This window comes from Amia ocellicauda, chromosome 12 (assembly GCF_036373705.1).
Source record: "Amia ocellicauda isolate fAmiCal2 chromosome 12, fAmiCal2.hap1, whole genome shotgun sequence".
NCBI lineage: Eukaryota > Metazoa > Chordata > Actinopteri > Amiiformes > Amiidae > Amia > Amia ocellicauda.
The window spans coordinates 27,932,525-27,957,153 of record NC_089861.1 but is presented as its reverse complement, the minus strand read 5'-3'; the positions used below and the strand labels follow the sequence as shown (position 1 = coordinate 27,957,153).

At 41.8% G+C, this 24,629-nt stretch overlaps 1 protein-coding gene across 1 annotated transcript; it reads right to left on the bottom strand.

The window, feature by feature from the left end:
* Window positions 1-312: 312 nt before the first annotated feature.
* On the bottom strand, window positions 313-23,466 carry LOC136764834 (guanylate-binding protein 2-like). Its single transcript, XM_066719167.1, has 8 exons — window positions 23,308-23,466; window positions 13,767-14,175; window positions 12,331-12,585; window positions 11,877-12,010; window positions 11,024-11,316; window positions 2,972-3,167; window positions 2,556-2,635; window positions 313-1,778 (listed from the first exon to the last, which is right to left on the bottom strand). The coding sequence occupies exons 2-8, from the start codon at window positions 14,171-14,173 to the stop codon at window positions 1,023-1,025; spliced, it is 2,121 nt and encodes a 706-aa protein (XP_066575264.1). The 5' UTR covers window positions 14,174-14,175; window positions 23,308-23,466; the 3' UTR covers window positions 313-1,022.
* Between the last annotated feature and the right edge of the window lie 1,163 nt (window positions 23,467-24,629).

Below are 24,629 nucleotides of genomic sequence, written 5' to 3'. Positions count from 1 at the left end.
AATGTGGTCAAAATGTGAACTAACACAAGCTGCAGTGATTTGAAACCTGAATAGATTTACCTGGCTCTCTGACAGGTTTAGGGATCTGACAAATACATTCAAATCCTTATGGCCAGGTGAGCAAAAGTTGATCTCTGTGTTTTATATCCTTGGGGTAACAACAATAACAATGGAAAAAAAATCGGCATGAGAAAGGAAGAAACAGTCTTCTGTCTTGCGTTAATCATCGATGCCACACAGGATTTTAATGTGAAGCAATGATGGATCAGCTTCCCTGCATTGCTGAAACCCGGAAACAGAAACAGACAGATATATGTAGGAATGCCTTGGCGTGTATTTATTGTAAAAAAAATCGAACCCTTCTCTGGGTCCTCAGATATACACCAAATTATATAAACTGAGCAGGGACAGCTACGTCTGTTTACCCTGTGCAAAATGTATTCTATTTTAAAGAAAATGAAAAGTATTTAAAAGAAAAAAAACAGAAGATAATCAGAAATTCTGTAGCTCTGTTGAAGCTTTTTAAATTGTAAAAAAAAACAGAAGCAAACACCTCTAAAAATATAATATGCTAACTTACAACTTATACTTATCCATTGTTATCCACATCACAATAAAAAAACCAACCCAGCTACAATAATAACATTGTGGCAATATAAACAGAGAGCAATATCACATTGTGGAAAATCAACATTGTAGACTCCAGGAGATATTGTTGGTAAAACATTGTAAAATAACATTTTAAAATCACAATAATAAATGTACATTGCAGAGAAACTATTTTCTATCCCCCAGCCCCCATAAGATTTAAATCAGTAGAATCATATTTGATTGACACTGTGCAGTGATAGAGCAATATTAATAGAATTTTTTTTTTTTTTAAATGGTAATTTAAATCAAGCGTTGGCAAGCAGATGTGCAGCTCAGTGAATATGAATGCAGACTACAATGGATGTACATTTTACTGAGGAGAGCACAATGTCTGACTATTGCACACTGAGAAATCACTTTACTTCTTAGACTTAAGGAGTGCATACTGAGAGGTTTGCATCATCATGGGTTTTAATTTGATCAATGAAGCTTCTTATCTCACAGAGATGGATCTGAATTTCCTTGACTTGTTCACGGACCTTCTTTGCAGCTTCAGTTTTGCACCCTTCATGCAGCTCTTTGCATTTCTTGACAAGGGAAACCACATCTATAATCAGAGAGATGCCAGACAGCACCCCACCCACTACTGCAGTAACTCTTGAGATTGCCCTGGCTCCTAAATTGATGACATCATCAATCAGAGTAGTTAATCGTAACAATGAGAAGACATTGGTCAGTAGGCTTAAACTCCCCTGAAATACTGGAAAGTTTATATCATCTTCCCTTAACTCTACCATAACAGTATTATAATACTGGATAGATTCTTCAAGTTCTTTCCAGTCATTTTCAATGACTTTCATCTTAACTTCCAGGTCTTTCTTGTACTCTTTGTTTTTAAAGAATCGCCCCACATCAGCGAAGAAAGTTGTGAGGCCTCCTGCTACCCCAATTCCTGCCCCTACCCCAGTTACAATCAGTGATGTCCCCAGGGTGAAAGGTATTAGTGCCAAGCCAACAATGGTGAGAATGGACCCTGCAGCACCCACAGTGCTACCTGTAATGTTACCAATAGTGGTGCCTTGATGAGATTTGTCCATCAATGCGGCTGTTTCCAAAAGATCCTTGTTAATGACTTCAATTTTCTTTAACTTCTCTAAGAATTGAGTTTCGATGAATGTTACCATTTCCTGTTGGGGAAACACATTAAAGATAATTCCATGCTTACTCCCACATTGTATTAATATTATATTTCTAAGCAGTCACCCTTATCCAGGGCAACTTAAAATTGTTACAATATATCACATTATTTTTACATACAGTAACCCTTTTATACTGGAGCATTTTAGGTACAGTACCTTGCTCAAGGGTACCACAGCTGTGTCCCCCACCTTGCTTGGTGGGTGGTGGGGGGGGGGGGTGGGGGGACACAGCTGTTGTACCCTTAACTTCACATGCTACATAATATGGGGGAAATTTGCTAAATCCGCTTCCCTGTTTGTTCATTCAAACCCATACCTCTCCAATCCCTGAGCTCCTATCTAGCTAGCACCTAGCTAGCACCTGAACAAATGCTGATAAGGTTGACCTGGCTCTCTCTCTTCCACCTTGCACTCAACTTTCTTTGTTAGATGCCAATGTAATAGTTAAACTTTAATAACAAGTGAACCTGCTTATTTGTTAACAAAAGGAGTACAGAGTTTGTCTTTATTAAATTAGTTTCTTCTTTTGTCTAAGGATTTGTGCAGCTCCTGTGCTACCTGTTTATATTCAGTGTTTGTTGCTTTGTAGTTGTTTTCTTGTCTAGGTAATACTTTTTTAAAGTTTTGTTTCAATTCTGAACATCCTTTATTACCAAGGAAACCAATTACTAAGCAATTGTGGTTTCTGACTCTTTATTCTAGAAAATGTTTTCATCTTAATAAAAGGCAATCACAATAGTACTAGAAAGATGCAGGAAAACATACTTTGTAAGATTCTTTTAGAAGACTGCCAAAGTGCTCTGTGCAGAGCTGCTCATATGAGCTTTGCTTTGAGGGCCCCAGATCTGAAATGAAAATCATTGCTATTAGGAGAAAAAAATGACATATTGAAAGATATAAAATGTTTAACAAGAAGTAACAAGAACAATTAAGCAAGCCCAATGAATGATTACTACGTTACCATTTAATTCAGAGATGCAAGTAAAATTCAGCATATCAACAATGTGTAATATAATTAACCATTTTAACAGTTAAACATTTGTGTCTTTTTGACTCAGGACCCTGTAATAAGTGGTAGTTTTCAGATAAAGTATAGCATAATGATTACTGAATATATGAGACTGATCCATATAGAACCTGATCATCTTCAATCAAATTTAGTGAATTGGTTAGTGCTTTACCTTCAAGCTTAAAGTATTCAATATTGAAATTTTTGATCCTGTTCTTCATTATGCTGAAAGCATCCAGACCTTTGCAGTCAGTGTTGGAAAGCAGTTTGTGCTTGATTTTGAGCTCCATAATTTTTAAATGACACTTCTGTTCTGATTGTGCCATATTCTGCTGCAGATATCCATTCCTCATAGTTTGCAATAGGTCCTGAGAAAGAAATCAACACAACATTTCATGATCAATGTAATCTAGAGGCTAGAGAGAGGTAGGACTGGTGGGGCATGTAATATGGGCAAGGGGCAAGGACATGTCTGAATTAAAGAGGGGGGTAATGTAAACTTAATTTATCTGGTAAATATAGTTACTGTTAGTTTTACTCTGCTTTATTGGCCCACCTCTCTTGCTCTGTTTATCTTGGGGCCTGTAACCAGACACAGGCTTGTCATTTGCACTGTGGCTGGCTGGTGGATGTACAATATTGACTGGGGAATGGAGCGGAGTTGTGGACTGGAACCATGTCTGAAGGAACCATGTGAGAGGCTGGAACTGTGAGTTTGAGTGGAGGGGTCAACCAGAGTTGAATATGGAAGAACCGAGAAGCAATTACAGATGAGTGATCTGTGTTTGGCACTGTGGGTTGTATTCTAAAACTATGCTGCTATATTAATGAGTGTTTCTAACGTATGGCTGTTCCTAGTATTCTTGTCTTGTGAAGCTGTTTCCTATTTTTCTTTATAGACAAGCATGATTAGTCACTTCCACCACTCTACATTTCTCCTGGTCTCTGTTGTGCGCATCACGTCCCAACTGCTGTCCAGATCGCCACTGTTTCTACATGCTCCGGAGTAACGATCCTAAGTATTACTCTCTATTGGCAACAATCATACATCTGATTTTAGAGCTGGATAAAATAGGTTTTAAAATGGGCATTGTAGATGGTTTCTTTGTGTAATTCAGTTGTGAGTCCCCATGGGTACAGAGGGTGGTTAACAGCACACAGGGAGGGGCTATTTTAGCTTTTGTTTGGGGGTAATTTTAATTGGAAAAGGAAGGTAGATTGAGGGGTTAAGAAGTGTCCTTACACCCTCCCATTCTTTTTAAAAGGGCAGTGTGCTTGATGACATGATTTTGGTGGTAATTATTCCTCTGTATCAAGGGGGCCTGAGATATTTAGTTTTCAATATTTTTAATGTATCTACTTGTATGACTATCCATCTGCCTAAAGTGGATGTTGTAATAAATGATTTGGTTTTAGTGTCCTGAATAACTGAAGTATTGAACAAGTATATTTGTACTGAAGTGCAATTTGCTTGCTTCATTTGTGGTGATTAATTAAAGTTGATATTGAAACTTATGGGGCACTTTTACAATTGTGGTGTTGGACCCATTGCTGCTGTTAGCTGGATTTACATTAAATTATTGCACTTTGTTTGGTGGCTGTGATTGTAAGAATTGAACAACTGCAAGAGTTTTCATTGCATATGCACCGATTCCTTGCCGCTCAGTCTGTATCAACAATTGCTGTTGCACATTATTTGGAGTATGATAGGACCTTGTTCAAGAGCTGAATAAACAAATTTGAGATCATACTGTTGTTTGTTCTGTTACACCTGAAGAACTGCAAGTTACTGTACATTAGGGCTACAGGGATGGACTGGGACTAAAAATCTGCCCTGGACTTTGACCCAGACCAGCCCACCACAACTGCCCTGTGAGTCTCTCGATGTACTGACTCCAATCCTCTGCATCTGCATTGTATGGATTAACCCTCCCAAATAGCTGCATTTTCAATACATTTGTTTGCTTAAGTAAAGATTTTAACTCTTCGTTACTCACACCAAACCAGAACAATTATTTTATCCTTGCCACCAATGTAATAACTCGGAGCAGATGTTTTTCAGCAAAGGGAATCAGTTGTAAAAAACAATTGTAATCATGCAGTACTATTGTACTTGTTTTTTTACCCTACAAATAACTTCTCCCTTGTGGAAATGGAAACAAACTCCACTGATTGAGATGGTGGGGTAGGGACAATAAACTCAATTACTACAAAAGCAAGTGAGCTAAAATTTGAGTCGAGTATGTATTGAGAAAAGGATGTATTCTGATGAAACCACAACATGTGTTTTGTGAGTAAGAGATTGATCAAGAATTTTACAAAGGGTTTTGATGGACAAAGTGGAGGCGAATGTGGTGGAGTTAAGGAGAATTGAGATAGGATGGTTAGTAGAGGGGAGGGAAGAAGGTATATGGAGGTCAGATTTAGAAATATTCAGCTTCAGATTATGCAAATCTATCTGGAATTAAACGGCTGAAAAGCAGACAGAGATGCATTAGATGTTTTAATGAAATGAGAGGAAGATCTGGATATCATGAAATGGTAGCAGAATTCATGAATGTAGATAATAGAACTCCAGGAGAGGGAGATGAGAGACAAGAGATGGGGTCCCAGCAACAATCCTTGGTGAAGAAAAAACAAGGTGAAAAGAACGAGCAATAACAGGAAATGTAAAAGGAACAATCACACAGATATACAGAGAACCCATCATGAGCAACGCATGAGGTTCTCAAATATGAAAGAGCAGAGGAAAACATAATTAACCATGTAAAAGATAACTGAGAGGATGAGAAGAATTAAAATATATAAGAACTTAAATGGGCAAACAGAAAGTAGATGGAGACAATGGAGAACAATTTCATTAGACTGATCAGGATGGAATTTGGACTGCAGTGGGTCACTTATACAGTGAGTGTAAACTGGTCAACTGCACGTTTGAGTTGCAACTATGAAAGGGGGTATAGAGATATGCAGATAGTTCTGGAAGGAAGTAGTGTGGCAGTGTGAGAGGCAAGGCTGTGGTCAGGGCGGGTCTTTCAGTGGAGGAGACTACAAAACCCCTCCAAGACTCCAAACCCCAAAAGCCAACAGGGCTCCTGATGGCCATAGCCCCGCCCAGCACTTCCCCTATAAAAGGATGCAGGAAGTGAACCAGTGTGTGCATGCATGGCTGGGGGTAGCAAGGTGCACAGGAGGGCGAGACGACGACGACGACGACGACGACGACGACGACGACGACGACGACGACGACGACGACGACGACGACGACGACGACGACGAGCAGGAGAGCAGGAGAGCAGGAGAGCAGGAGAGCAGGAGAGCAGGAGAGCAGGAGAGCGAAGTTCACAGTTGACGGATTCACTGGCTTACGACCCTTTTTCTGGACCTGGACCATTCTCCCTCTTAAACCCCGGACTGTCTGACAACCTCCCACTGGTATGAACTTTGATTACAGACTGTGACTAGAAACCTGCCTTGCCCCTGTCGTGCTTCTGTTTGCCCGGTGTTCGGCTCCACCGACCCGGGCATTTACTGTTATTGTTTGTTTTGTAGTTAGGGATTGTTTATGTTAAGTTAGTGCTTGGCCAGAGCTAGGTTTTGATTTGCTTTTTGACACTTGTACCTGACATTTAGGGAAGCAATAAAACAATAGCGAGCCTGTTTTGTACCCTTTGCCTGCCTGCCTTCCTACTGTGTGTTTCAAGACCAGACCCCGCCTACATACAGCATTTTCTTGCGACGGGCCCCCCAACCCGTTACAATTGGTGGAGAATGCGGGCATAGGCTGTGTGGTCTGGATCAAGAAAAGAGACACACACGCAAGGTTGTTTTGGGGAAAAAAAAATAAAAAAAAATGGGCCGAAAATCCAAAGCCAAACAACAAAGACAGGCACGCAAAATGGCAGCGGTGGAAAACACAGTGGAGATCAGTGCTGACTGGTTGTTTAATCCCAGCTCTCCACTGTGGCTGCAGACCGAAGGCCTCAAACACCTGCACCGAACCACTTGCTCCTTACTGTTGGAGTTTCTGTACCTGTCTGTTCCTGACAAAATGGAAGTTATCCAAGGAGGTCAGTCTGACATGAAGACCGCTGTGCAGGAGTTGCTGGATTTCATGGAGAAACGGAGCCAGCAACAGCAGGAGGACAAGGCCATTCAGCCAGAGGAGGCAAAGCTCTCGCAGGTGCCCTGTTTCCAGCCTGAAGGAGAAGAGGAAGGGCCTCTTCAACTGCAGTCTGCCCCAACCACTGATTGCAAGGTCTGTCCAGTGTGCCTTGCAGGGGAAGAGTGGTGTTTCCAGGTTGGACAACCTGGGCATGTTTCGCCTGACGGAGAGGAATACTGGGAAGGGGGAAGAGCCTTACCAGTAGAAGGCTGCTGTCTGGAGCCTGAGGAGGAAGAGGAGAAGCCTCTCTCTGTCCCTGAGCTGGAGACAGAGCAGGAGAGGTCGCTGACGTCCTGCATGGAGGAGGAGGTCAAGCTTCTCTCCCTCTCCACCCCAGAGAGAGGGGTGGAGTTAAATACCTTCCCTGAGCCTGAGGATGAGGTGGAGTTTTCCTCCCTCACAGAGCTGCAGTGGGAGGAAGAGTACTGTCTGGAGCCTGAGGAGGAAGAGGAGAAACCTCTGTCTGTCCCTGATCTGGAGACCGAGCAGGAGGACCTGAAATGGGAGGAACTGGTGCCTTGGCAAAAGACACCAGGAGAAGATGAAGAACTGCTTCTTCCACCATGGTGTGGACAAGAGGAAGACCTGCCAGGGAGAGAGGAAGAGGAGGACCTGCTTCTTACACCATGGCCAGGACAAGAGGAAGACCTGCCAGAGAGAGAGGAAGAAGAGGACCTGCTGTGGCTAGAGCAAGAGAGCCTCTGGCCGTGTCTGCCGCCGGAGCCACAGAGGGCCGAGGTGTTCCTGCTGCCGGAGCCACAGAGCGAGGAACCCGAGTATCCTGTGTCGGAGAGGGAGGAGCCCGAGTGTCCAGAGCCCCAGAGGGAGGAACCCGAGTATCCCGTGTTGGAGAGGGAGGAGTCCGAGTGTCCAGAGCCCCAGAGGGAGGAACCCGAGTATCCCGTGTCGGAGAGGGAGGAGCCCGAGTGTCCAGAGCCCCAGAGGGAGGAGCCTAATTGTCCAGAGCCCTGGAGGGAGGAACCCGAGTCTCCCGTGTCGAAGAGGGAGGAACCCGAGTGTCCAGCACCCTGGAGGGAGGAGCCAGAGTATCCTGAAGATGAGGAAGAGGTACTGCCTTCTTCGTCCCAATCCAAGGATGAGTGTCCGCCACCATACCTGGTGGAAAAGTATCCGCCACCGTGTCTGGCAGAAGAGTCTGCCCCTGAGCACTGAGGAGCTACCAGGAGAAGATGACTTCAGGAGGGAATCACCGAGGCCACACCAGAACAGGAGGTGCCTACAATCCAGGAGAGGGCTTCACCTGTTGTCCCCTGCACTGAATCAGAGGGGAAGATTATACCAGGCCCTGAATGTGGAGAGCAGCCGGAACAGCCGGAAAAGGAACAGCACTCGCAGACGCTGCAGTTAACTCAGTCAGGATCCCAGAAGACAGAGGAGTCGCAGCAACCAGAGGGTGAGACTCTTGTGCTTCCTCCATCAGATCTCCTGGACATCCAGAGTTCCTGTCCTCGACCTGAGTTCCTGGCTGGAGCAGAGACTGGAGGGGAGCCAAGTGAAGCTGTGGCAGTGGAGAGGTCTCTGCCAGACCAGCCTGGTTCCTGGAGGGACCACGGAGCAACAGGTCCTTACCCTGGACTTGGTGCTGTGGGGGAGCCACCTTCAATGAAACCGGGGACATGCCATTCCACCCCGAGGACCAGATGGGTGTGATCCAGAGAAGGACAGGACATGGGGGACTGGCACGTCCACCGTGAGGATGACCTAGCAGATGGAGACCCCAACTGGCTCTTCGGCCCTCCCGCCTGCCCCTTGTGTCTTTTGGAGGGGGGCTTAGCCGTCTTATGGCCGTCATCGTGTGCGCCCCTGGCTTTACTCTTGAGGGGGAGGCTATGTGGCAGTGTGAGAGGCAAGGCTGTGGTCAGGGCGGGTCTTTCAGTGGAGGAGACTACAAAACCCCTCCAAGACTCCAAACCCCAGAAGCCAGCAGGGCTCCTGATGGCCATAGCCCCACCCACCACTTTCCCCTATAAAAGGAAGCAGGAAGCGAACCAGTGTGTGCATGCTTGGCTGGAGTAGCAAGGTGCACAGGAGGGCGAGAAGACGACGGAGATAGGAGATAGGAGATAGGAGAGAGCGAGAGCGAGAGCGAGAGCGAGAGCGTGAAAGAGCAGGAGAAAGAAGGGATAAGTTCACAGCTGACGGATTCACTGGCTTACGACCCTTTTTCTGGACCTGGACCATTCTCCCTCTTAAAGTCCGGACTGTCTGATAACCTCCCACTGGTAACGAACTTTGATTATGGACTGTGACTATGAACCTGCCTTGCCCCTGTCGTGCTTCTGTTTGCCCGGTGTTCGGCTCCACCGACCCGGGCATTTACTGTTATTGTTATTGTTTGTTTTGTAGTTAGGGATTGTTTCTGTTTAGTTAGTGCTCGGACAGAGCTAGGTTTTGTTTTGCTTTTTGACACTGTGCCTGCCATTTAGGGAAGCAAGAAAACAACAGCAAGCCTGTTTTGTACCCTTTGCCTGCCTTCCTACTGTGTGTTTCAAGACCAGACCCCGCCTACATACAGCCTTTTCTTGTGACGGGCCACCCAATCCGTTGCAGTAGGTATTGGTATAAGAGAAGGTATTGTGACACTAGGTGATGCTGACCTTCAATCAGAAGGTTAGCTGCTGGAAAGCAGAGGAAAAAGTAAATTAAGAAAAACATTGATAGCAGACTGGAGAAGATGAATGGGGAATGGATTCAAGAAGGTTTGTGGGTGTTGTATTTTCAAGATACAGTAACTGACCATTGTTATGATTTTTAATTGGGCAATGACCTGACATTCCAAATATTTGTGGGTTATTTTATTTTATTTTTAATTTTAAAAAGACACAGGTTACAGTGATTGGTCATCTGGCAGGTAATTGTTGACTGGCTAGCACTCATAAAGGTTTACTGATGTTTAAATGGTTCTTGTTGTAAATGGTTAAAAACAAGCTGAAAGGATAATAATAGAGTGGATTTGGAATTTCTGCTGTCCTACAGACTGGACTCTGTCCTATTACCTAGTGTCTAATAGGTTACATTTATATACTACTGCTGATGTGTCTTTATTGTAATTCATTTTTGAATTTTATGACCTGTTTTTTTTTCAGTATACCTCTTCTGAACCTTAAGAAGTAATTAGATAACTATAGATAAAATGTAAGTAAAAATTATATATTATAATATTGATTGAATCTTAAACTTAAGTCTTACTAATAATAACTGAAAATAACTACACAATGTGAACATGGTGTATGTGAAAACCCTGAAAAGCAGGAAAGCAATACCTTGTCAAAAAATGCAATACCCGTTATCTTTCAAGTTGGAAGTACTGCCAAAAGGAACCATGGATACCTGTTGAAAACCGTTTCTATCAAAGGCGCCTATAGGCCTCTGTGTATGTCACTCAAACAGTCCCTTCCTGTTTCCGGTTTGTATATAACAGGAACTTCCTCTTTGACTTCTTCACCCTTGGAGATACCTTGATCACGTAAGCAAGAGTTTCCTTGTGGTCTTTCTTTATTATTATAAAGCACAAAAATTGTGACTCTGGTTAGGTTGCATATATATTATATACTGCACCTTTCAGCCCACATACATACATATTATTGTATTTTTAAACAGTTTGCATAAAACCGAAAAACTGTGTGTGCAAGCTTTCCGGCTGCGGCTCAGCTACATGCTCCGTTTTTTTTTTTTTATTATATTCTTCATTAATAGTTCCTACTAATTTATTTGTTAAATTATTTTAGATGCTGTTTTTTTCCTGTTTTCAGGGTTTTGCTACTACAGAGCAGGAACAAGCAAATGTAATTCTGAGACCCAGCTGTACCCAAGGCCTGCGGCTCACTGGTCTGTTGTAGAGATCTCACCTGCGTGAGGGGCTCCTCTGCCAACTTGCATCTGCACGATAGTCTGACAAAACCTTTAGGACCCCAACATGACCCAATCAGACACAAATTGGGAGAATCTATTCTTGCTATGCCTGTTAAATGTTTGTGATGTAATATGACAGTACTGGGATCTTTAGGGGTGATTTAAGAATGATGTTCTCCTGCTCACCTCAAGCTCCACACTTTTGCTGTCAATTTTGCTTGTGTCAGTGAGATAAAGGCTGTATTTCTTAAAGATGTTCAACGAGGCATCATGGGCATCTGATAGATGTTCTTCCAGCTCATGGAGTTCCATTGGCGAGTTCTCATTCTCAAGCTTGGCTTCTGACTCAAAGGTTTCCTTGGCCTTGAGAAAAGCTCGTTCCAGCTGGGATTGGGTCAGGTCTTGGGCAGCAGCCTCCAAACACACACTCTCATTGTTGTTGAGCATGGAGACATAAGAACGAGCCAGGGCTACAATGGCTTAACACAGAAATAACAGCATTATATGATGCTGACATTATAAACACATTCAACACAGTGTGTCATGTGAACATGTTTTGAATGCATCATCTGTGTGATTTTCTATTATTGTTTTTTTTGTGGGGGCTTTCTCATCACTGTTTTGTTGTTGTTTTATGTAAAGAAGCGTTCAAGGTGTATTGTCCAAATGCTTAGGACATTAAAGAGTAATGTAGATTAATTTGACTTAATCCAATATCAATTAAAACATAACAAAGCAGGGAAATTATTAAAGTTTAACATGTGATTCTCACATACAACATACAATTATCAGAATTCAAGTCTTAAAGCTCAAGTCAGTGTTTCTCATGTTTTAGGTTTAACATGAGACACACTGTTCAAAATATCTTGGAAAATTGTAGACATCATAAGAAAAATACAGTTTGCCTGTAGCTGAGAGAAAGCTGGAATTGTGGGAGAGCTACAGTGCTGTAACAGTAATGTAAGCTCTCTGTGCTTTGGTTGAGAGACACTTGAGCATTTATAAAGCATCCAGACAGCAACAGAATCTGCACTTTTACCTCCAGGCGTGCAGTATGTCTTCTCCTTGCCAATCATTTTAGGATTGCAGAGGTCATGTACATAGCTGATCAACCTGGAGAGAGATTTCTGGAAGTCGTCATCCAAGTCTGTGCGCTGCAGCTCTGGCAGCAACCTGTGAAATTGAGCAGCAAAAAGAGTCAGGACCCTCACTTACTGCCAAAATCAAAATACACTTAAAGACTTAAGCTTTCGAAGGCATTGTGCACGACCCATGTGCAACATTACCCAGGTGAATTTATCAAAGTGTAAAAATGGTTTGACGATGTCTGTGAGCGATGTTAAAATGCCAGCGCTGTACTTCACTACACTCTACCATGAATAAGCTGTATAGTCAACCATAGTCAACATGCCTTAGGAATATGCATGATGGCATATCATGGTATGCCCCTGGCCAGTAGTCTCTTTTAAGTGGACTTTGCACAAAGGCCTTACCTGAGTTTATTTTTCTCAACAGGAGTGGGCAGGATATGAATTTCCAGATGCGGGAAGGACGTCTCCAAGCTTTTACGCATTTCTGGTTTGAGGGACTGCAGCACCTCATCCAGGTATTCCTCCATCGTCTCGCTCTCTTGGAACTGGTAATCGCGGATCAAGAAGCAGAAGCAGTTTGGAAGATAATTTGCTGGTTCTTCACTGCCATCTGAGCTTTTGGAAACCACAATTTCACGTACCACTTGCTGCAGAACACTGTGGAGCCAGTTAAGAGTCTTCCATACACAGACTGGAATCAAAGACTCTGAATTCCTGCCTGCACTTTGATTAATCATACGAAGGCCTAGGCTACATCAAAACTTTGACCGATCCACAAATCATGACGTATAAACGTATTGCATTTTTATTTATAAATACTAGATAGTGGCTTAAAAAAATGATTTAATTTGCTGTAAGGTCCGTGTGTAATTTGCTGGCAAGTTTTAATTTGGTTCATGTCTATATTTTACAGCTTACACATTGTGGAGCCAAATTCCACATTGATGCTTAACAAAATTATCTGTTGATTTGGATTCTCCAAACTAGGTAAGAGCTACAGTTGCTGAGACAAAACACTGTTGTTCCTCAATCAAAGCAAGTCTGAATGCTAAATGTCATTATTTAAAGCTGCCACTTATAGAATCGTGATGTCGCACAAAAGCATAATATTGCAATAAGATGCTTCCTACTGTCGTCTCCTTCCTGGATGAACTGGACTTCCTTCTCTCCTCCCTCCCCTCACTGTCCTCACCTACCATCCTCCTGGGAGACTTCAGCATCCACCTCCCCAAATGCTCCTTATTAACTTGAAATATTATTTTGCCCGGGGCCCCCACATACCCTTGAATCGCCTCTGTGTGTATATGTCAGAAAAATGGTTGACAGGCATTAATCAACCAGGCGAGATGTCTATGTATGTGTCAGCTATCTCCTTGGTCTTCTCCAGGACAGTCCCTATTATATCATTTATCTTGTATTTATCCTATATTTTTAACACTTTAAATAGTCGTGTGCTAGGACCCAGAAGGAGAAATTGAAAACGGCAGGAATGCCAGGCAGGCGATAGTCTATCTTAATAAACTGTAATACACTGTAGTATACTCTAGGTTAAAAACATCTGTGATAACTCTTGTGCACCAGGAGTAGGTCTGTAATTGTTTTTCCCTGGTGGGTGCAAGTGGGGTGTGCAAAGAGTGCTTGTGCAGGAGCAAATGGCCCCCCTACGCCCCCCCTGTGGTGCTGCCAAAGTATACTTTATTAGACTACAATGCAAACCAAGGAAAACCATAGCAAAGCAGGAATACTACTATAAGTGTAACAGGCATGTTTATCAATCAGCCCTGTCATATTGGGATGTTCTTGTCTTGGTCTAGATCAGCTGCCATTAGAAAGGATACTTGAGGTCTTGCATAGCACTGGCATCGATGCACCTCATAGTGTTGTAGAGGAGAAAGCTGGATAGCAATGCAGCCAGTAAAATGATCTTCTGGTCATTAATTGGCTTCCCTTCATGGTCATCCAGTCCCTGAGTGTCCAGGAGGATCAGGGTGATGTTGTAATGGGTTGGGTGAGGTTGGGCCCAGAGCCAGATCCCTTTGGTACAGGGCTTTCTGGAGTGACCAACTGGAAACCCCTGACCACTCCCAAAGAACCGGGACAACAGGTAGGATTTCCCTGTCCTGTGCTTGCCCACGATGGCGATCACCTCTGCCTTGTTTGTCAGCTGCTCGAGATACGCCGTAACCTCCTCGTTGATCACCAGCCGATCATCTTGGAACTCGATGAAAAGCTTGGGCTCTTCCATGGCTTCAGGACAGAGAGGGAGAATGAGTTCACAGAATATCACAAGTCACATTTCAGGTAGAGGGACCGTATGGATCCATAGTCACTGAGGCAGATGAAAAGACTTTAACATGTCAAACAAATGATGCTTCAAATCAGGTGTGGTCAGTTCGCTTCAGATTGGTTTTATCCTGCCCCAGGTCATAACGGTCAACCTCCAGTTACTATCTATAGAATACATAATTTCACAGAATACAAAGATCAGCTTGTCATTGTCACTTTCCTGTACAGTAATTACTGTTGTTGGTTATAGTATACAAAGATCTGCCAATATCTGTTATTGTCCTGTTCTGAAGTACATTCAGTTTACACAGATTTCTGCTGAATCTTAACTTTTACAGATCCCTCCTTTTGGTCCTTGGCCAATCTTAAGAGAAGAGCAATTTAACATTGCGCTATAGGAGATAACTATTGTTTGCTTTTATTCAATTAGTTTGATTAATTTTACATCTACACCACAACACTTTTTAATTGAAACTATCAATACAAGGACTTATACTACTGCAGATGCCATTTGAGCTGTTTCACCATATATTAAAAATGTCCATAGTCTGGAAAACCTTTAATTATAATTTGGATTTGTTTCTACACTGAGTCAAACATCACTTCAGCATTGTGCACTTCAACATTGGTTTATTTCAGTTAAGCACTCAGTTGTGGTCAGCAGCATATTTCTTGTAAACACTCTCTTTTTGGGTGGAGCTATCAACCTGTCAAAGCAAAGTATCACTTTCTTCTTTTATATCTGATTATGGATATCTGAGACCATTTTAATTTTATAGTAATTAGTATGGCAGTATAGTTAATAGTTGTTAGGTTAGTGATGGCAGATATTAATCAATTAATCTTATCTAATTCACCATCATACTCATACATTTGTAATTAGTTTAATAATATCATCATGCATGTATTTGTATTTTACTCATGGACATATTGTCCCAATAGTTTTCCTTTTTCATATAAACTCTCATTATGAATTATGAAAGACAATTCCATCCTTATTCTGCAAAACCAAAACCTTGTGATGTCTGCTCAGTAAAAGCATTATATCTACAATTTCAAACCAAACTGAAAATGGCCACCTCTATCTCAACAGACTTGTTTTTCATTTAACACGATGCAGCATTATATGCATCTTTAACTAGAGCAGATATAAATGTCCAGTCATTACAATGCATTGGCTCTGTAACCACACAAGAACATACTTCCATGTTTTCACAATATTCCAAGATACAATACTTCAAAAGCTACCATAGTAATATTATTCAATGTGATTTTGTGTAAACCATCAACAATTTGCCTTTTGGTTGTATCTTTTTTCATTACACAACAGGTTTTCATATTCCCATCATGAAATGCCCATAGTCCCTTCTCCTATAAATTAACATTAATTAAAAAAAAAAAAATGTCCTGCTGAGTTTTAGAGGACACCATGACTATTTATTTATTTATCTGTTTAGTATTTTTTTTCTTCTGTGTTGAATATACTTTCTTATATTTTTCAGATACCTTAGCCTTTATGGCATTCTGAATACAATTAAATTAGTCTGTTAATACAACATAGTTCATTGTAGCTCTTTTAACTATGATCCTGTAATTATATGTTACTTTCATAGTCTTATTTTGGGCTATGCAATTTGATTTTATTCACTCAAAATATGGAAATGTATGCTACCTTATGCAACCTTTAGACTTACACATACACTCAGACACACATCCGAGTCACATAATTGTTGAAGAATTGAGGATTCACATTAGTTTTGGGTTCGAAGCAGTCAATTTGCTTTATTACTGTAATCACAGGCACAGGAGAGAAGGAACATTCTCGGCCTGCAAGTAGGAACCAGCAGCTTTTCATAAATAGAACCCACACAGTTTTTTGTTAGTACATTCCTTTAAATGGTGATCATATGTCATTTCCTCATTTAAAGCAAGCAAACAAAATAGAAAAACAAGTCTGTGGTTTAGCACTTATATTCTTAACTCTAAACCTTAGAAGCTTTAGCTTCCTCATTCTGCATGTACATCAAAATCTGCACCTACACAACAGAAACAAGTCTGAGGCCAAATGTTTGCTTCAACTCTTGTAAACTAAGCATCACAGCTTTGCCAAGTTGAATTTCAATGCATATGTACTCTGCACAGGAATCCAGCAACACTGATCAGCTGTTCACGATTCCAGTCACCCACCAAAGAGCTAAACCATGGCACCTGTGTGATCAGAAGAGTAATTGCATGGGAAGGGAACTGTGCAGGCATGGACAATGGCGCTGATGCTGTCAAAGCATTGATATGACTGTGTTACATTGATCTGATACACGCTGTTGTGAACCAGTGATGGATTTTTTTTTTTTTCCACTCTCTCTTCTCTTCTCCACTGGGGAGTCTTTCAAGGTTGGGAGAAAGGTTTGCCACTGGGGGTGTAGGGGGTGGTGGGAGTTGGGATATGGGGTGAAAATGTAAGAAAAGGGGGTAGTTGTTTTATTTGATCATTATAATGTATTCTTCTGTTATCTACCCAATACAAATATCTGATCACAGAAAAGTATAGTAATTGCTTATTATCTGCCAATTTACAGATTAACATTAGAAACAAAAAAAGGTCCTTTCAAGTAATCCAGACTAGGAGTCCACATTTAATGAAGTGCCATCGCACATAACCATGACAAAATGAAACAGTCTGGAATTATTTCCAGTACAAAATGAACAAGAAAGTAACTGCCAACAGATGGCAAAAATCATAATGAGAAGGAAAATAAATAACACTAAAACAAACAGAACAAAACAAACAAAAATCAATGTTTTCCTTAAGCTCTCTGGTAGGCTATTGGAACGTACTGTGGGCATGGGAACAGGAGAACCCAGTTGTGGTGCTGGTGGGATCATCAAGACAGGCAGGGGTCAGATACCAGCAGAACATTACAATCAAGGCAAGGCAAATATGTGGGTGTGGTCACAGGCAAGGGTCGGCGGATACAGTCAAGTCAAGGATACACAGTAGAATCAAGGCTAAACAAGGCACTATGAGACAGTTCGCAAATGTAGTTTACTCAAACAAAAATTTGCAACTAGGTACAGACAGTGAGGGGTTTATATGGGGACCAGAGGGAAGCAAGGAACCAGGTTTGGGAGATGCAGGGCGAATGTGGGCAGAAGGTGATTGAACAAGTACACATGGTGTTCAGGAATGTTGATTGATTGATTGATTGATTGATTGAATGACGGAAGTGACATCTAGTTGGGGAAAGTGCTTGGACTTGGAGAAGAGTACTGGTCATTGGCTGTCACAGCTATAGCCTATAAAAGACTCAATACTTGACCTGCAGTTTTCTCTTAGCTTAGAACAGCACTTGGGTTAATTGGGCTATTTAATGGAACACAAAGCCTCTAACCAAAACAGAAGGAAAGCAAAAGGTTATGCAGCAATAGAGTGCACAGCGAGAGACATGGGTGAGAATGAATAGTAAAGGAGGATACAGAATTGAAAATGGAAGACACAGGGCATGAAAACGTTTTCTACACACGCACCCACAGATGTTGCTATTGAATGTTCAGTATGAATGACAGGTACTAACAGTCTAAACACACATTCCAAACTAACCAGGAAATAACCAAAAAAAAACTTGAATTTAACAAAAGAAAATAGAAAAATATTTAGTCTCACTAAACCACACAGTTTTGCTGTGTAGGCCTTAAATAGGAATCAAGTCCAGGGTGAAGGAGGAAATGGCAGTAATGGTCTTCAGAAGGTGGAAAACATGGATGGAGTTGAAATGAATGTTTGGAAATTGCAGTAGTGATCTTCAGAAGGTGGAAAACATAAAAGGTATAAAAGGGTATTATCTTTTGGGTTGGGTTATCAGCATTCCAAGGGTTGCTTTCTCCCATGATAAATCAACTCCCAAAAATCATCATAGTACTTTTTAAGGTACAGTAGTTTTTTGCTGGGGAGCTATTTCCGGAACTGGAAACATACACCCAAAATCATTTACACTTTTTGTCCATTTGGTCGATTAATAAGGCTTGCCGAGGCATACTTTTCAGTAATTTATACATCAATAATTTTCCTTTTTAGATTCACAATGATCTTCTCCTCATTTAGGTTGTGGTCTGGAAGATCCTCTGCATACTTTCATGGGTATGTTACTTGAAAGTACCTTGTAGAGGTAGAGGCAGAGTATCCCCCTATGGAGTTAAAGACAAGATTGTGGCATAGGTGACAACTTAAGCATGAAATCCCAGTTCCACAAATAGTTCCACAGAAATCCAGAGAGAAATCCACTGCAACATAATACACTAAATTGTGGCATGGGGGATACCAGTTTGGGTGTCTATACCAAGTTCCACAAATTTCAGCCAAGCGTAACACTACTACTTAAAGGGGACCCTTTCTCCTATCAATGGAACCTAAAATGATTTTGGGGACTTTCTTTTAATTAAGATGAAGCAAGCCTCTGAATGCTAACAATGCATTTGAAGACACTAAGTTGTAGCATAGGGGTCACCAGTTTGGGTGTCTATTCCCCATTCCAAAAATTGCTCCACAGCATAAAACTACTATACTTGAAAAGGGGACCATTTCTACTATCATTGGGAGGAGGAATGGTTTTGGGGACTTTCTTTTAAATATTAGAAAGGAATCCTCTGAACACTCATATTGCAATATAATACCCTAAATTGTGACATGGGGGACACCAGTTTGGGTGTCTATTCCCAGTTTAACAAATTGCCCCACAGTATAAAACTTTAGAAAGCGACCCTATATACTATCAAAGGGAGCAGAAGTGGTATTGGGGACTTAAATAACAGAAAACCAACTTAGGAACATTCACAACGCAATTAAAAATACAATATTGTGCCATAGAGCAGCGATTCCCAGCCATTGGGCCACAGAGGTACTGCAGGTGGGCATGCATTTAAAATAGGAAGACATTTATTGTTAAATAAAATAATCTGTGCTGTCTTCTAAGATTTGTTCGGTCTCCTTAGAATGTTGATCATTCTCTCTAGGTAGAAGAACTTAGCAGTATTCAAAACCGTATACTACCCATACTACAAGTACTACATATCAACATTACTGAAATGTTGGTATGTGTAGTATAGGTAATATGCAGTTTTGAATACTGACTGATGAACTGCATTTCTTTCCCTGTGTGTCTGTGTAAACATGCTCACTGTCTCACTGTGCTACGGTACTGTGCTATAGTTCAACCCTGATACCTAGAAGAACAGGGTCTGATAAGAACCAGTTTTCACCCGCAATTTGGCATGATACATCGTACAAACCCCCCTTATATTAAACATTAAGAATGCCTTAATTCTCCCCAGTTTGACTATACACTCACCTAAAGGATTATTAGGAACACCTGTTTAATTTCTCATTAATGCAATTATCTAATCAACCAATCACATGGCAGTTGCTTCAATGCATTTAGGTGTGTGGTCCTGGTCAAGACAATCTCCTGAACTCCAAACTGAATGTCTGAATGGGAAAGAAATGTGATTTAAGCCATTTTGAGCGTGGCATGGTTGTTGGTGCCAGACGGGCCGGTCTGAGTATTTCACAATCTGCTCAGTTACTGGGATTTTCACGCAAAACCATTTCTAGGGTTTACAAAGAATGGTGTGAAAAGGGAAAAACATCCAGTATGCGGCAGTCCTGTGGGCGAAAATGCCTTGTTGATGCTAGAGGTCAGAGGAGAATGGGCCGACTGATTCAAGCTGATAGAAGAGCAACTTTGACTGAAATAACCACTCGTTACAACCCAGGTATGCAGCAAAGCATTTGTGAAGCCACAACACGTACAACCTTGAGGTGGATGGGCTACAACAGCAGAAGACCCCACCGGGTACCACTCATCTCCACTACAAATTGGAAAAAGAGGCTACAATTTGCACAAGCTCACCAAAATTGGACAGTTGAAGACTGGAAAAATGTTGCCTGGTCTGATGAGTCTCGATTTCTGTTGAGACATTCAGATGGTAGAGTCAGAATTTGGCGTAAACAGAATGAGAACATGGATCCATCATGCCTTGTTACCACTGTGCAGGCTGGTGGTGGTGGTGTAATGGTGTGGGGGATGTTTTCTTGGCACACTTTAGGCCCCTTAGTGCCAATTGGGCATCGTTTAAATGCCACGGCCTACCTGAGCATTGTTTCTGACCATGTCCATCCCTTTATGACCACCATGTACCCAACCTCTGATGGCTACTTCCAGTAGGATAATGCACCATATCACAAAGGTCGAATCATTTCAAATTGGTTTCTTGAACATGACAATGAGTTCACTGTAGTAAACTGGCCCCCACAGTCACCAGATCTCAACCCAATAGAGCATCTTTGGGATGTGGTGGAACGGGAGCTTCATGCCCTGGATGTGCATCCCACAAATCTCCATCAACTGCAAGATGCTATCCTATCAATATGGGCCAACATTTCTAAAGAATGCTTTCAGCACCTTGTTGAATCAATGCCACGTAGAATTAAGGCAGTTCTGAAGGCGAAAGGGGGTCAAACACAGTATTACTATGGTGTTCCTAATAATCCTTTAGGTGAGTGTATATGGGTCTTCCTGAGCAGTTGTCAGGCAGAAACCAAACTTGCACTCATCCCGGGACAGACATGTGGGTCCTGTTATCTTTCTCTCCAGTCTGGTCGACATAAAAGTGCCTGTAGTTTGTAACTTCTCTAAGACTGTTCTTGAGATCACCTCTTGAACCTCTTCCTTGCAGCTACTTGTAATAAAAACTTTTTGACTGGAGGTACAACTCTCTCTGGATTTCTGCGACTCTTCACTGCCATAGGCTACGAGTGACATCTGAAGTCAATCCACAGGGGATTGGGGCCATGGCAATTTTGAACCAAACAGTAATTATTTTGTAGGTCTAAGCTCCCCACTCGGGAATCAAACCGCGCATGTCAGGCTCTCCTCTGCGCATATATACAAAAATAAGGTTGTGAAACGAATAGATGGAGATGTTTTGTTATTGATGAATTCGGGTGTCACAACTAGAGACTTGCATTCACCCATAAACTAATACATCAATGGTGGAAACAGCTTATTTCCAATGAAGACACATATTTCTAGCAGAACACAATGAAAGTTATGCATCCTCACCCGTTTCAAGTACAGAGATCCACCGAAATACATCTACATTGTATACAACACATTGACAAGCACCAGTAAGTTTGCCTGCATAATGCCGGTTGATTTTGTGAGATTTTGTGATTTTTTGTTCCCCCAGAAGTCACTGCGGGGTGTGTGGGCTTAGTGACTTCCTTATTCCACTTATTCCACAAGTTCAAAAGAGTTGGAATTGGACTAGGATACATATAACATATTTTGAAAATGGACGAATACACTGATAATTTAACTATTTGTTTCTTCTGCACACTACCAGCATGCATATGGACCACTCTGTTATTCTGCGTTATTATTATTTTAATCTGCCATCGTGCAAAGTGTTGTGCATAATAATGCAAACGTAAATAAACAAAACAAATGTGTCGAAAAACATCTGCTGTTTGGGACTTTCTGTTAAATGCACAGAAGACCCCCAAAAAGTTGAATGTATCTCTGCAATTGAAAAGTGGTACATCACTAAGCGAACACCCAATCTCTGGGATCATTTAATCAATGTAAGTTTAAATGATGCATACTTTATTAGGCTTAATGTGTCAGTTGCAACGATGAGAAAGCAGCGTAATAAGCGGAAATGACCCCGTGGTTAGTACGCAGCTCTGTACTAAGTTAATTGCAATTGACCCATTATTATTAGTAGCAGTAGTATATACCGAAAAATATATAATGTTGGCACAAACTGTAGAAGGTAGTCTTTTACTTATAGTTAACCCAACTATTAAGGTTACTGTATTCCAGTATCTTTAGCATGCATTACTTTCAGTATAGTTGTGTATTTTTTAATGTTACTGAACACCGGGGTATAGTCATTCTAGTGGTTCACATCGATTACCTACTTCCAACACTATTTTCGGTATTGAATAAAATACAAATTAAAGTTAAAATCCGTACGTCACCATACAGTTTATTATCGGTAAAATTAAATTAATAGCATGTTAAAGCAATAGCCTACCTCTATATAAACTGTGTGCTTGTAAAAAAAATGTTCGAGATAAACGATAAGGGGATGTTTATTTATTTTTTTAAAGCTAAACCAAATAAAAACAAAAGATTGTATTCAATTATATACACTTATTCTAGGCAATGTGATGTAATTGACAAAGTACGCACGTTTATAGAATTTAAATTAAAATGTGTTTTTGAATGGATTGTGTGGGTAGTGTTTATGATGTTGATCAAGTGGGCCTTGGGATGGAAAAGGTTGGGAAGCCCTGGCATAAGGGACACGAGTCTATTCTATTCGTTCTCAAGCCTGAAACTATTGTAGCAATTACAAAGTCTGCTCAGTTTAACAAATTATTGAAATGTGAATACATATTATCATTGTTAATATTATTTAAAATATTGAATTTCAAGATTTTCAATTTAAACAAGTTTGCTGAAAGACCAGAATAAGTATTTTTCAGTTTCGCGACGTCTTTGTAAATCTTTCCACTGTTCCCTCGTTCTGGGTTTTATCCAGTCCGGAAACAATCTGCGTGGTAAACTCTTCCCAGTCCCATTGTTAGATGTATTTATTAATTGGTGTATTTGTTTAGCAGATGCTATTATCCAAACATTTTTAAAAGCTTTACAGTACATACAATAAGTGCCAATTACGTGAAGATAACCGGGGCAGTGGTTTGGGACGCAGCCTCGGTCCTGTGTAAGTATGTCATCCGCACATAGTCTATTCTCAAACCACAACTATAATTTCTTAGGGCTGTTAAATAAAAATACAATCATACTTAAAAACATATTGACTTTTGTGGGAAAAGCAGTGTCTGTAAAAGAAATACAGCCGATCCCAATCTGAGGCAGTGACACAAACACTTCCCTATTGAAAACAGCGCATTTTAACATATGTCAAGTAACAGTCGTAAAAGCAGTGGGTGAAGAGATCCAGTTCAAATGGGAAGCCAAGAAAAGTTAGTTTAACAGTAAAACAGCGCAATCCAAATCCTTTCAATGCTACCTTTTTGTGCAGAATGAATCCTCTGTACTGTGGTTTCTTCCAGGCGCACCGAGCCGATCGGCTTGTCAATCTGTACCCAGTGCAGTCTGTGTTCAGTGGCTATGGGACGTCATATATAAAGGCATGCACACAGCCCTGCCCCTTTCTCATTATGACTTGCTGTTTTCTTACTTTTACAGGGAGCCAGGTGAGGAGGAACGAGATCAAACGTGTCTCACCTCCCCCGACACAGAGCCAAGCATTTCTAAGCACAGCATAACCAAATGTCAGCCCAAATTCAAGTGGCAGCCTAATCTCGCCTAATGGGAGTATTTAGTATTTGGTATTGTTGCGAGCTATTGTTCAGTGTAACTGCGTGTGTCTCCACGTCTTTATCTGTATTTAGACTCAAAGCGGCCATTAATTGTACTATTAGCACTCCTGCCTGGGAGGAATTGTGCCATCATGACAGCCTTGTGTCATTCTACACAATGCAGGTGTGTACTGTCCTAATCAGTTACAGGTGGAGTATTTAACAGACCTCTGGACCTCTGTGCCAGCAGTCAGCGCCAGCAGCCTTCAGTGCCCCCCTTCCGAAGGGCCCCGTCTCCAGAAGGCAGGGACTCTATCTGTGGGACTCCAGTGAGGAGAAGCCTGCGAGGAGACCCGGCACAGCAACACCAGGCAACCATGACGGTCTCTCCAATTCCTGTCCTGCTCATTGCTTCCCTAATCCCTCCAACCTCATCTCTCTGCCTCTCCCCTCCTCCCCCGTCCCCTCTACTCCACTCTCTGGAGGCCCGTGGAACTGCCACTCAGCTTCCAACAAGGCTGACGTCATCTGCACCTTTGCCTCGCACCCATACCTGTCAACACTACCGTTTGTCCCGGAGTCTTCCGTATTTCACCCCCATCTCCCGCCCCCCTCCCGTTTTGTTATTTCTCCCGGGAAACTCCCGTAATTTTTATGGCCCAAACCTCATTATATGAATAATCACATCAATATATTATTCCAAGGTTGTCCAGTTGCCAGGTCTTGTATGAAACACATCCTCACACAATCGACACATCATACACATTTCAACCCATTTGTAACCTCAACCTGGCAACCTACAACCCAATTGGGCTGTTGATATCTGCGCAGGTAGTAGAGGCAAGTTGAATCAAGGATCACTGGTAGAAATGAGCAACATACGCCGGATCCGTCCCTTCCTCACCGACTACTCGACTCAGCTGCTCGTCCAGTCCCTGGTCCTCTCCCGCCTGGATACAGCAACTCCCTCCTGGCCGGCCTGCCTGCATCCACTACCCGCCGCTCCAGCGCATCAGGACTGTGCGGCTCG